This window comes from Hylaeus anthracinus, unplaced genomic scaffold (assembly GCF_026225885.1).
Source record: "Hylaeus anthracinus isolate JK02 unplaced genomic scaffold, UHH_iyHylAnth1.0_haploid 5, whole genome shotgun sequence".
Lineage (NCBI taxonomy): Eukaryota > Metazoa > Arthropoda > Insecta > Hymenoptera > Colletidae > Hylaeus > Hylaeus anthracinus.
This window is the reverse complement of record NW_026535322.1, coordinates 7,524,322-7,537,443: the sequence shown is the minus strand read 5'-3', so window position 1 is coordinate 7,537,443 and position 13,122 is coordinate 7,524,322. Positions and strand designations below refer to the sequence as shown.

At 31.4% G+C, this 13,122-nt stretch overlaps 4 protein-coding genes across 6 annotated transcripts in view; 1 reads left to right on the top strand and 3 right to left on the bottom strand.

Moving 5' to 3' along the window:
- LOC128895501 (uncharacterized) overlaps positions 1–1,139 on the bottom strand; it is a 66,686-nt gene extending 65,547 nt beyond the window's left edge. For both annotated transcript variants that reach the window (XM_054158139.1, XM_054158141.1), the window contains exon 1: positions 907–1,139. The gene's annotated coding sequence lies outside the window, so the exon portion shown is untranslated. The remainder of the gene's footprint in view (positions 1–906) is intronic.
- Positions 1,140–2,114: 975 nt separating this feature from the next.
- LOC128895514 (uncharacterized) lies at positions 2,115–3,702 on the top strand. The gene is made up of 6 exons (XM_054158174.1): positions 2,115–2,283; positions 2,423–2,515; positions 2,642–2,775; positions 2,892–3,021; positions 3,103–3,320; positions 3,408–3,702. The coding sequence occupies exons 1-6, from the start codon at positions 2,216–2,218 to the stop codon at positions 3,518–3,520; spliced, it is 756 nt and encodes a 251-aa protein (XP_054014149.1). The 5' UTR covers positions 2,115–2,215; the 3' UTR covers positions 3,521–3,702.
- Positions 3,703–4,596: 894 nt separating this feature from the next.
- LOC128895502 (E3 ubiquitin-protein ligase Su(dx)) lies at positions 4,597–11,216 on the bottom strand. 2 transcript variants are annotated; one of them, XM_054158146.1, is made up of 12 exons: positions 11,117–11,216; positions 10,412–10,531; positions 9,593–10,030; positions 8,565–9,447; positions 8,176–8,407; positions 7,541–7,851; positions 7,211–7,453; positions 6,979–7,138; positions 6,627–6,901; positions 6,284–6,509; positions 6,101–6,197; positions 4,597–6,020 (listed from the first exon to the last, which is right to left on the bottom strand). In XM_054158146.1, exons 2-12 carry the CDS (start codon positions 10,467–10,469, stop codon positions 5,848–5,850), a joined length of 3,096 nt encoding a protein of 1,031 aa, XP_054014121.1. In that variant the 5' UTR covers positions 10,470–10,531; positions 11,117–11,216; the 3' UTR covers positions 4,597–5,847. The 2 variants fall into 2 exon arrangements, with proteins under 2 accessions (XP_054014121.1, XP_054014120.1); XM_054158145.1 differs by having other exon boundaries at positions 11,011–11,192.
- Positions 11,217–12,472: 1,256 nt separating this feature from the next.
- LOC128896108 (uncharacterized) lies at positions 12,473–13,122 on the bottom strand. The gene is made up of 2 exons (XM_054159304.1): positions 12,861–13,122; positions 12,473–12,682 (listed from the first exon to the last, which is right to left on the bottom strand). Exons 1-2 carry the CDS (start codon positions 13,112–13,114, stop codon positions 12,541–12,543), a joined length of 396 nt encoding a protein of 131 aa, XP_054015279.1. The 5' UTR covers positions 13,115–13,122; the 3' UTR covers positions 12,473–12,540.

Below are 13,122 nucleotides of genomic sequence, written 5' to 3'. Positions count from 1 at the left end.
TGTCCCGGAGTTTCCTACTTTTTCCGCAACTGTCGCTGAAGTCAACTTAAAGTTTGGCTCTGGTTCCTGCGCACGTCAAACGAACTAAATAAAAGTGAAAAATTGAAAGATGGCGCCATCTATAGAAATCAGCGCACGTTGTTCCAATAACTCGCTTATGGTATCCGTAACAGTTATGAACTCAACGATGAAAATATGATTATTTCAGAAACGATGGAAATTAAAATTCAATACATAATTTACTTTCTCGTGTCTCTATCGGTTTATATTTGCGATGCCATGCAGTATCGCTGATTAAGAAAATTAATAAATATAATAGCAATAGCGCCAAGTAACTCATCATGATTTATAACCAATAAAAAAGAAAAAAATTTCGTGGATAACATCTACGAAAATTTAACAAAAATTTCGTGTTACGCGAACATTTCGCGTTTACGACGACATAACACAAATAAGATAACAATAATACTAACAATTTTAATCTAATCACGCCAAAATGTTGAAATGTTTCGAATAAAACGTATTTCAAGATTCTGGTGAATTTACGAACGCGCCTTTGTCAACTGTCCTAGCTTCGTTACCGTGACCAACCTAACTTGTTGCAAAAAAAAAAGTAAACGAGTATAAAGAATCGTTTGAAAGTACTTTCCTTCTCGACAAAGCATAAAAGTAACGGAATAACTGAACTCTTATATTCTAGTAGAATGAAACCAATATTTAAGTAAGATTTATTGCAATTCACGTATTATTATATCAATTCTGGTGTTATTAGTAACGAAACGTTTAATGTAAATGCATATAAATATATTACTATTCGATCCCAATTGTATATCAATATTACGTAGAATATAATCTAAAAACTTTTGTGTAAAAATAAAACGTTAAAAGAGTGTATTTGTCATTTACCTCGTAAATAGAAAGAACGCTCCGATGCAGCTGAAATACAGACGCGGTTTACTGTGGCTGTTATACTGCGAGCAACTGCCAACACAAAACATCTGCTCGTTTTCTTCCACCTTCATTCTTTGCTTGTTCACTGGTAGTTCCCACATTACCACGCTAATCATTTATATTTTCATCCACAACTTTAATTGTAATACGACTTTTGAATAGTTTCACGCAGCCTTTATGGAATACATCTTGATATTTGGCAGTGGCGTAATTAGCAATTGTAGAGTCCACGTGCTACAATTTCTAGCATGGTTCTCTTGCAAAAAGAGTCGACAATAAATTTAGTTTAATATATTCCACTTCTAAGAGTGGCAAAAGATACAAAAATTTTATTTATTCTGATGGTGTCTTGTTTGATTTTTCTTTATTATACTGTAAGCCTCTCAAATTGGCGGTTCATGCGTTGCTTTTCAATGCACTTAGTAACGCCACCGATACTTTGATCTTGATAACTAATAAATATCAAATAATAAACTGTAATAAGCTTTGAGTAGACTTCGTAACTATTTAGATCGTCGCGCATTAAGAGAAAATATCCCACAATTACATACAACGTTTTTTTATGTACTTATTATTGCCATAAACGGATTCACATTTCAAAAGCAGAAGTTACACACAATGCGTTCTAAAAAATATACAATTTGAAACTAACGCAAGTTTCATAGTTACAAAACTCAGGAATACCAATTATTCTTTCTTTTAGTTAGAAAGTTGTCGGAAATTTAGTTCGGGGAAAAGTTCCTGGTTTTTTTTTTGGAATAACCAATATTTAACATTTTTATTTAGTTTCATGATATATATTGTGTATATCATAAATTAAGAAGTTAATCATAATTGTAAAGAGATGTATTATATTACATAAGCGTACCTCTTAATTTTGTTTAACTTCGCTAAACATAAAAATTATTTCATGTAGAAAAGTATGTACTTTTGCATTATTCCATGGCACTCATAAGCATTGCATGCAGAAGGATTTGCTTCAACGCCTTTTCGTTTTCGAGAAAAAAAATAAATTATTAACGCACCTACCGTTTTATTATTACTTTTTTTTCTTTAATTGAATTTGAATTTCCTTCCAACTCTATTTAGTTCTAAATCATGTCACTAATGGCGTTGCAGAGGGCCACAGTTTGAGTTTCAGCGAACACCTGTCAGATATCCTGGTTCAAAACCCAACCAACAAATCATGACGTAATTTTGATTGTCTTGCTAGTAAGAATAACTGAGAATAACAGCGAGCAACAGTGAGGTAGTGAGCGCAGAAATGCCATTCTGGGATCTCGTTCGTGGAATATTCGGTGGAAGAAATTCAGAGACACCCCAAAATAAATGGTAAAATCGTTTGAAAACTTTCGTTACATATAACAGTGTTATTTGGTAAATCGAACATTGTTTTTCTTTTTGTTTCTGTCATAATGAAAGACAGTCGTCCTTGCTTTCAGACGAAAGTTTACGTTGTAAAATATTTCAGGTTCTTCGAACACCGTGACAATTATGACAGAGATAATTTTCGAAATCCAATCTGGCAAAATGATGAGGACGACGATGACGTTGATGATTTTAGGTGATTCACAATTTATTTAGCATATGTGAGATGCAACTTCATATCTTTCATATATATGTACATTATCTTTCATGCTTCTCTAAAGAAAGAGTTCATAATTTTATATTTACAATTTTCGTATTGTAGGCACTCCAGAGGTGGCTTCCACTTTCATATCTTCAGCGATCCGTTAGAAATGACACGATACTTTGAATCCCAAATGGACAATATATTGAGAAACTTTGGATATAATTTTAATATGTTTGAATATGGCAGTGAAGGTATATGTATATGTGCATGTATATTTATATATGATCTTTAACTTAAGATCTGTACACATACTTAAATGTAAATGTACACTCAAATATGTATGAAGCTAATATTGAAATATTTTTAGGTGAAAATACATTTATGAAAGCACTTCCTTCTATGCCATCAGGGCAAGAAAATTTACGCGACAAAATGTTGAAACCATCCATCAGTCTTGACAAAGTAGATCCAAAACTAGATGTGGACTTAGATGGAAAGTTAGTATGTGGATAAAATATAAAGATTTGTTCGCGATGTTTACAATTGCCCATAAAAATAAATTTTGATTTTTTTAACAGGGTTACCGTAGATAACTTTTCTGAAGTTTGGGATAAGTATAATCAACCAAAATCTCCAGAAGTATTTGTAACGATAAAACAGAAATTTAGGGATAGCGAAGGAAACGAGGAAACAATTGTATCCCGACAAATTGGTGATAAAATGTACACTGTTACAACAAAAAAAGACAAACACGGAGTAGAAACCAAAGAAGAGAATCTCGTTAATATGGACGAAAGTAAGTAAATTATATGTCATAATGAGAAATAATATATAGTAAATATTATTATTATTATAGTTTAAGATGTAATTATGTGAATTTCAGGTGAATTAAAAGAAAACAAATGGTTATCATTAAATAAAAGTGGTAGTTTTTATAATTTTAACTTGAATGATTTTAATTGGGAAAAATTTTTTAAACCAGATCCGAAATTGTAGCTAAAATAGCTAAAGCTAACTTGATTTTCTTTTTTGTAGATTATTAATGGTTGCTATATTTCTGTTTCAAATAAAAAAAAGTTGAATTTAAAATTTATATAGTATGTGATATATAATAAATTTATTTTACTCTTGCATACTTACTGTAAACTATTTTACTCAATAAAGTATATATACACGTATATATAGGGTTTTCTGAAAACACATAGAAAATTCCTAAGTAACATTGATTACTAAACATTAATTACGGAATTACGCGTTATGTAATAAAACAAAAACTAAATCTTAAATCATTTAATTTTATTCCAATAATATTTTCAGCTTGTATATTTAATTTTATAACTTTCCCAAATATCACATTTTGTACATACATAGTTGTATAATTGGTTGTAACATTGGGTAGCTCTGTTTATTCAAGGGTCTAACATCGTCGATATTTCTTCAAATGTTCGATTTAAATATGCTTTGTCTTATCATTTTCGGGACTCATTTCTCTAAGACAGAATTTTATGAATCAACAGTGGCACTTTCCAATGATGAAATTCAGAGTCACATATCGCATATACACACCTTAACTTTTCTTGATAGCGAAGTTTGTTGTTACAAGTTCATAATTTCCATAGAAACTATATTTTTCGAACTATTTACTATTCGAGAGTTCAAGTGAAAATTACATATATATCTCAAATTCGCAAAGTAATAGTAAGTTATGCTAACGCGTATTTTTGTATTATTTTGTATCGTAATTTAAAACCTTTTCAAGTAGTTTCAAATATTGATTTCAAAATAATATTATATTTTTTATGCAATTATTATTTTTCGAATTTTTTTTCTTTTGAATGTATTAAGCTTTTTCCTAATGAAAAGAGTGATAAATAATAAGCAGTGCGCATAGTTACATTGACGTAATAATAGTAAAATAAAGTATGAAGTAAAATATTTAATTAAAAGTTATTGCATAAATATTTGCACAAGTGAAACGTGAATACGGTATTGCTTAAAAAAAACATAATTAGAAATCACGCAACGTAAAGCTATAATATACAGCTATTTATAAGTACATAAAACGACATGTAAACGAATCACTAAATTTATTTAATTTTTTAAATAGTATTATAAATTTTTCATACTTTTTCTTGTAAATATTAAGTTACTGTAGCGGTATGCATTCCATATATTTAATTCGTGTATACACATATACAATTTTATATTGCATGCTTGTTAAATGTATACATACATATATATTAATTCATTAATTATTTATTACATTAGTTACAATACTTATTTATATATGTACGTGTACGTACATAAATTGTTCATAAACAAATTAACAAATTCCATGTTTACGATCCTATAAATTGAACATGTTTGATATCACAGATATTAATTTATTACAAGATTTATTCTATAGCCGGTAAAAGAAATACCATATGGTATAACCAAACCTGTAATAACAAACATGATTATAGTTTAACGTTAACTACAAGAAGAAGAAGAATAAAATACACATGTCGAACGACATACATTCCTTATTTTTGTAAACAAAATTTACTGAAAATTAATTCAATGTTTATTGTATGATATGTACAGAATAATAATAATATTTTATGACTAAGTAGTCAGGATAAAACATGAAATTGTTAACTGTTTATCACGTAATATACAGTATATTAATAGTTCAATATGTACAATATTTATTATCGAAATTTTCAAGCCTGTCAATATTTAGGCAACGTCATTGACACATCGTAGAAAGCATCAATAAATTGCTCTAAAGTCAGTCCTAATTTTATCGAGACAAAATAGTTAAAATTACATAGATTAAAAAGAATTGTTTTCCAAACGAATAGATTCGAAAAGTCATTAGAAATTTTTATTAAAGAATAAAAAAATGTTAATATCGTAACACTAAACAATTAAAAGAATATCATTTACAGTATACTCGTTTTGGCATCTTTGTTTTCATGTTATTCTATAAAATGTCTATAAATATTTTACTATGCGTATACGTAGAAATTAGCGTTTCATTGATATTTTCTACGAATCTCATATTCTTGCTTTTAATCACAATGTATAAAATAAATGAAATAGAAATTTAAAGAAATCATATCGAATTAAAACTATTACGGAAACATTACGTAGAATCAATAATATTTCTACTATACCTCGCTTACCGTTATTTATGAACTCTAAATTGACGGTATTTAGAAATTATATATTATTACTGAGAATAAAAAGAATCAAAATATCATAACCTCGTATTATTAGATCTGTTTTGATCATTGCATACATAGTTGCATGTTACATTTAGCAAAGCATATCTGCAATTATTCTTGACCAAAACCCTCTGTTTCTTCAATTGCATAATTTAACTTTTCCACTAATTGTTCGTAGCTTTTATATGGTGGTAAATCCAATCTATTGAAACATGTATGCGATCTCGGTAACCACGTGTCTTTTCCTACTTTTTCTATGCAAAACCTTTGAGGCCCGTTACTCCCTGAAAAATTTAATTAAATATAACACATCGGAGTAAGATGCCATCATTTTATGTGTTTTTTGCTAATAGGTAATATTTACCCATTAACTCTGCGAATCCTCCAACAGGTACTCGACAAGTCCCTGTCACAAATTGCAAGAGTCGGGCTCGTTTTTCGCTATCCGATCTTGATACAAACTAAAGGATAAATGAATACATAGATAAATGTAATAAATGGCACTTCCGTTCACAAAATTTTTTTGAAGACAATATTTATAACAAACCTGCCAGAACCATAAAATTTGTTTACTATTCCGTGTATAATGTCTGTAAATTGTATTACGTTGCCAGTCTTCCACATCTATTTCTTGCATACCGCAAAGCATAAGTTCTAATTCCCGTTCATCAAAATATTTTAACCACTCTAATGGTACTACCGAATTAAAACCTTCCAAAAAAGCTTTAGTTTGATCCTCTATACCTCTTGTCATTCTCCATTCTGTCATCAACCTTCACAGTAACAAGTAATAGTAATAAATAATTTCCTTTTTAATTAACAACGAAAATTAAGATAATTATGTTCTATCATATGCATGCTAAATATCAATATAATAAGAATAATCATACCTAATATATTCTTCTTTGTTATCTTCGACAACCCTAATTTTGTCGCCGCCATCTTTTAATTCGTGATGTATTACTTGACCAAGAATTTCAAAATCAACGCTATAATACAGTTCGAGGCCACATTCGTCAATATTGTTTTCTTTTATCCACACAAGAGATTTATAGAATTCTGGATCGATCGATTCTATATCTTTCATAACTAATTTTTTGTTTAACATACGTTTGTAAAATGGCATAGTGAAGCCGCTGTAGATAAATCGTCCATGGTAAAGGGCCTAAAAAAAATACGCGTTATATTAATGACAATGCTAAATATAATAGTTTTTAATGACAGAAAACGCTAATAATGTACCATTGCTATAAACCTTCCGATAAATTTAAAATATTGTAAATGGTCAGGATTGACATAAGATGCTGGGTTAATTTGCAAGCTATAATTACTTTTATTGGCATATTCGAATAGGCAGTACATTGGATTTAATACTTCGTGGCTCAACAAGAAAAACCACTCCCTGTAACGAGAACGTATTATTAATACGTTTTTAATTAAAACAATCGCTAGACTATAGATTTATAACTCTTACCTAGATACACCACCGTAATCTAATCCTTCCTCTCCCTTAAATATTATGTATAACCTGCGTCTTAATGCAAAAGCCTCTGCATTCATTATTTGATGATAAGAATCCTCGAACAACGTTTGCCGATTTACATTAATTTTTATGTGATTTGGCAACGCGTTTGTTTGACATAAGAAACGGAACTGTGACAATTTCCATCGGAATGATCTTTCGTATGCTCTCGGCACACGATAAATTCCTTTTGGACTAAATAATGATAACGATAGACAGTGTAATAAAAAATAGAGAAAGAAAAAAGTAAATAGAAGAATACAATGAGAGATCTATACGAACCCTTTAGGTGCACCAGGTCTTGGATCTTGGAATGTAGTTGTTCTTGTATTATGATCTACAAAATATCGTACTCCATCTTCGGTCAATCGTATTTCCCAGCCATCCGGTAACGACGGTTCGTCGATTCCAGTCTCCTGCCCCTGAGTCCTCGGATCCTCCCACTGTGTAGTGCGATTCTTATGATTTACATAATAAACCCTTCCCTCTGGTTGTTTACGTCTCTCCCAGCCAGCGGGTAACGGTCCCAAAGCATCATCATCGTCGGCCGTTGATGTCGAGGGTCCTGCTACAGCTGTTTGGCTTCCGTGAGCCTATGTACAAAGGACGAATGTTCACGAAAATCGTCATCGCTTACGCGGTTAATTGATTTTAAAATTTGTTGCGTAAGTCGTGTGATATAAATACAATGTGAATTGCAGGCAAAACGCGATATCGATACAACTGATCTTTCCTTCTCCCTAAAGTAAAGTTAATCAAAGTTAAACGGATTCATGTCTTTTATAAGAAAAAAAATTACAGAAAAGAAAGCTTCGTTTATTATATGCAAGAGTATAAACTAGAGTAAATGTGAGTAAATGTAAGAGCTTAAATAATTAAATATGTATTACTATAATAGAATATTATTTATTACTTACTTGAGGGTAAAGGAACCGTTGGTTACCTTGTTGTACCACGTGTTGTCTTTCACCTTGCCATTGTTGAAAGTGTTGTAACCTTTCGGTGTTTGGTCTTTGCCATGTTGTGCTTCTCGTATTGTGATCCACATAATAAATTCTACCTCTTGGATCTCGGCGAACTTCCCATCCTAGTGGCAAAGGCTGCGGTCTCTCCCAAGAAGTACTTCGCGTATTATGGTCAACGTAATATCTAATTCACAGAACAAGAATAAAAACGTGTCATATATTTTGTTACAATTGTCAAACTTTTGGTAAGCTATTCAAACGTAAGTGTATTCATGTTTCCTACTCGTTCTGTAAGGGTTAATGAAAAAATGACTTTATTATGAAATATAAAAAAAAAGAACCTTCTTCCATAGATGTCGTATCTCATTTCCCAGCCAGATGGTAAAGGTTCTTCGGAATCGGTCAACGAAGCTACGCGTTGCACTATTCGAGGATTCGAACGAGCGATCGTACGAGCGATGTGAAACGCTGTCGGCTGCTCCGGATGAGTAATACAAGATCCATCTGGTAACGTAAATACCGTGGACTGTTCTGTTTGAGGAATTCCCTGATTATCTGTTAACGCAGAAGTTGTAGGTTGATCTACTCTAGAAGGTATGCATCCGTCTATCAAAGGAGTAGTTGGTTGATCTGATCTGATAGTTGTGAAATTATCCGAGACAGGTGTAGGTATTAATTGGTCTGTTCTAGAGGTACGTCCGCTAGAAGCAGACTGTTCTGCTCTGTTATGCGAACGTATGTCTGTATTACTCGTAGGTATTTGGTCCGATCTGGATACTCCAGCAGTTCCAGGCAACGTTGGTTGCTCTATTTGAGAAGCGTTACGACCATCCGAGACAGACATCTTCGAAAACTGTTCCGCGCACATACCGATTCGTCTATCCACCGTTCCTGGTGTAGAGGCATGTTCTATTTGAGGCATTTGACGTCCATCTAGTAAAGATATTGTGTGACGTCCTGACAAGGAAACAACAGATTTATCTACAACAGGCGATACTACGTGTCCATTCGATAAAGAATTTGATGCTACAGGTTCGATTTGTTCGCCGTCTTTATCAGCACTGGACTGATCGTTTCCAGTAGTGTAATTAGAATTATGATAAGTATTTGTCAATTCACGAAAACCGGATGGTGTAACGTTTTCAACTCCGTATAATCTCATACGAGCGCGAACTCCTCCGTTAAGAATGCTACGATTGCTAGCGGTATCATTGTTTGTAACACCTAAAATATAATTGCAATTATAAAATTTTAATTTAATATAATTTTTAAATTTCACGTAATATTTATAATCGAATTATTGCGAACTGGAAATCGACTTATAAGTTACATTATTTAACAATCGAATAATCTAATCAACGCATCTTACCATCGGAAGATACACATTGGGTCTGGCACGATGGTTCGCTAATATTTAACGATTGTACATTTGGCATATTAATTCTTAGCCCGTCGAATACTGTGATCAACTCTCCAACCTTACATAACTGCGAATCGTGTTTATTTTCGCTCATCAGATCGAAAGTTACTTCCATATTCTCTAGTTTTCCATTGTAATGAGACAACACTTGGGAGAGATTTATTCTTTTCTCTCCTATTAACGTATCCTTTCGAAATGTACTATGGTCTAACAGGCGAAAGTGTAATTGCGAATACGGCGTCACGAGTACTGTAAATTCTTCGTTCCATTTTGGTTGATATGTAGATTTCGAAACTTCCGTTTTTCTGGGTCTTTTGTCGTCAACGGAAAACTCTATGTAAGGATTAGGTTTGAGAAACGTTGAGCTTCTTAATATAGCACCCTCAACTAAAACACAAAATTATAATTATTTATACCAAATCTTATCCATAATCCATGTTCTTATAATTCTAGCGAATGTTTTATATAACAATTTCTGTTAAAAATGTTGCACATATGATTATACTCTTATTGCGCAGATTCTAAGATTTAGCGTGATATTTGAATAACATATATAAATACGATAAATGAAGTAATAATAGTAGTATATACTGTACATTATATCGTACATCTATAGCATAATTTCTCTTATACGTGCAATAAGAAAGTAAGGAATTCCAATACTTTAGCCTGACCCTCGGGTGAACAATGAAAAAGTACTCAAAATATACATAAATAACAAATGATAGATTACAATCATGCTTTTTACAAATAAAAATTGTTACTTACTTGTAATACTTAGTTGGTGAAAACCAGATGATGCTACTTCTTCTTCACAATGGGACATTGTGAAAATTTAATATAGTAATTCATAAGAATTCATAATTCTACCACATGTATTATTTTTACCTAGAATATTCAACGACCTTAATGAATAGAATTATTGATGCATAAAAGATATGTACAAAGTCATTAATAATACGATTAGAAATGTATAGATAAAAGATAGGAAAGTGATATAACGTAAGATTAAAGGATTGTTATTGATACCAATGAACCATTCTATATCAACACTAAACATGACAAATTACTTTAATTACGTCGAACAGTTGAATCTTACAACGCTATCGCATAAATTTCCAAAATAGAAAACAGCTCTCTAATAATTGCTTCCTTAGTAAACAGATAAATAAAGTGCCATTACAAAATCAGAACTTTATGGTTAACGATAAATGGACGTAGTAGCACGCAAAATGCTGTTTCAAGAAATGGAGCGTTTTGCAAGAATTTCCATATCGCATGATAAACAGTAATTACTATCATTATTCTTTTCAAATGATCGAATAGTGAAATACACGAATGGTGAACGAATAAATTACGATACATACGGATATAATTAAAATGGATTGTTTCGTATGTGATCCAGCTCCGGTGCATCGCCTGTTCCTTATTCTATTAATATATTTACTTTGAAAATATCTTTTAAACACTCACGATTTTCGTTATCACAAAACTTCTTTATCAGTAGGTCACCATCTTTTCATACGTCAAAGGTAGAAATCTTGTAATATGCAAATCACTAGACAAACTAGGACTTATACACGTTTGAATGTGCATGTGGTGCATGCCTATGGGTGTGCGTTTCTCTCTCTCTATATATATATATATATATATATACATATATGAAATGTAAACCATTTTCGAATTCCCTAGTATCATAACAACATGTGATATAAATCAATCCTACACAAGACACGAAGAAAAGAAGCATTTTGCGATAAAATTATAACGTTCCTTCTGTAATTACAAGCAAAAGTTAAGTTTACCTATTACATTGTAATTTGAACAAAAAAGAATTCAAACTAAAAGTGCCATTTTAAACAACCTGTTTTTATACAACCATTTCACTGTAATATTACATTTGAATTTTAATTGTAAGAATATTAAAAGCAGTACTAAAACGAATTCTTCTTATTGTATAAAATTCTTTCGTTAGACATGTTTTATCGTAATGATGATTTTAAACATGAAGAATAATTGTAATAATAATAATGTTTCTTAATTTTTATTGTTTTATTATTATATCTTAGGCATAATTCAAGTTGAAGATATTTAATTTTTTTTCCCCATAGTGAATTATGAAAACTATTACGACCGAAAGAAATACTAAATTTGTTTCTAAATAATTTGATATTTTTTATGAGATATTTTTATTAAAAATTCTGAAACGCATCAACAGAGGGCTAGGGACATAACTGATTTTTGTTGCTTACTAAACCACTAACTAAAGAGACGATTTAGTAGTACGCAGCATGATTTTATCGACCAGAACACATATGTAAACTCAGGCAAATGTTTAAATAATACATTAAAATCATATGTTGTGGTGTTATAAAAGAAATAATTGTATTAATCATGCATTTAAGAAAAATAAAGGAAAATTTATTGAAGTTATTAGTGGCGCCGTCGGTGGCGAAACACCCAAGTTTGTAGTGAAAATAGTTCCCAATGTTTCTGCTAGATGGCGCTACTATGTAAAAAATGTCGATAATTAATCTGCATTAAATAATTATTCATTAAAATGATAAATTTGACATATCAATTGTTATATTGTAGTGTTATAAAGCAAAAACAAACGTATTAATTATGCATTTATGAAAAATAAGGAATAATTAATCAAAGGTATCTGTGGCGCCATCTTAGAGATATAGTGGGAGCTATTTTTATTACAAAAAAAGCGAAGATTAAATTTTTTGCGTCATAAACATTTTAAAGGACCTCCAGTGGACATAATAATTACGGTGAGGCAATACTCAATCATAACAGTAATAAAACACTCGTTTGAATATCGCAGATTTATTAAAACTATAATATATAGCTAGAAATTGTGTACATCGTTTGATCGTTCAGTTTAAGATTCAATATAGCCAGGTTGTTCTTTCCGGATTAGAATGATCCATTGACACCAAGTCGGTACGTTCGTCCATTAGTAACCGTGTTAATTTTGCAGCGAAAGTCGGATTTGTTTTTATTTGCTGAAGCAGCCATTCTACGGGTATCCTGAAATTAAAATTTTATTTACAATAATAAAGAACAGAAAGATTATCAAAATTAAACTATTTTATCTGTATAAATTATTATCTGAGCGATCGTGCGTCGCTTGATTTTCGGTAGATTCACGTTTCGTTAAACGTTATTACGACGAGGGGAAAAAATGTAAAAAGGTGCGTACACGTACCCCTGCGGGAAGTATTCTAAAAGAGTAGATAAAATTCGTCCGTGTTTAGTCATTTCTGGGGCATCGACGAAACTTTGCCTTTTTCCATAACCGTAACTCGTTTGCGATTCCGGAGGCGCAATAGTTCGGATTATTCGATGCTCGGAATATTTCGGTTGTTTTGGAACATTAAAATAATTATGATTTCTAGATGTCGCTACAACGACGATCATTTCGGCGGCGAAAGCCAGAATGACGATTATGCTCGCTCGCATGATTTTCT

Coding starts and splice junctions, on each gene's coding strand:
- LOC128896108 (XM_054159304.1), bottom strand. CDS start 13,114: ATGCGAGCGAGCATAATCGTCATTCTGGCTTTCGCCGCCGAAATGATC. Junction 12,683..12,860: donor TTAGAATACTTCCCGCAGGG/GTACGTGTACGC, acceptor TTTTAATTTCAG/GATACCCGTAGAATGGCTGC.
- LOC128895502 (XM_054158146.1), bottom strand. CDS start 10,469: ATGTCCCATTGTGAAGAAGAAGTAGCATCATCTGGTTTTCACCAACTA. Junction 9,448..9,592: donor CCAATGTGTATCTTCCGATG/GTAAGATGCGTT, acceptor ATTATATTTTAG/GTGTTACAAACAATGATACC. Junction 6,902..6,978: donor TCGGAAGGTTTATAGCAATG/GTACATTATTAG, acceptor TATTTTTTTTAG/GCCCTTTACCATGGACGATT.
- LOC128895514 (XM_054158174.1), top strand. CDS start 2,216: ATGCCATTCTGGGATCTCGTTCGTGGAATATTCGGTGGAAGAAATTCA. Junction 3,022..3,102: donor GATGTGGACTTAGATGGAAA/GTTAGTATGTGG, acceptor TTTTTTTAACAG/GGTTACCGTAGATAACTTTT. Junction 3,321..3,407: donor TCTCGTTAATATGGACGAAA/GTAAGTAAATTA, acceptor TGTGAATTTCAG/GTGAATTAAAAGAAAACAAA.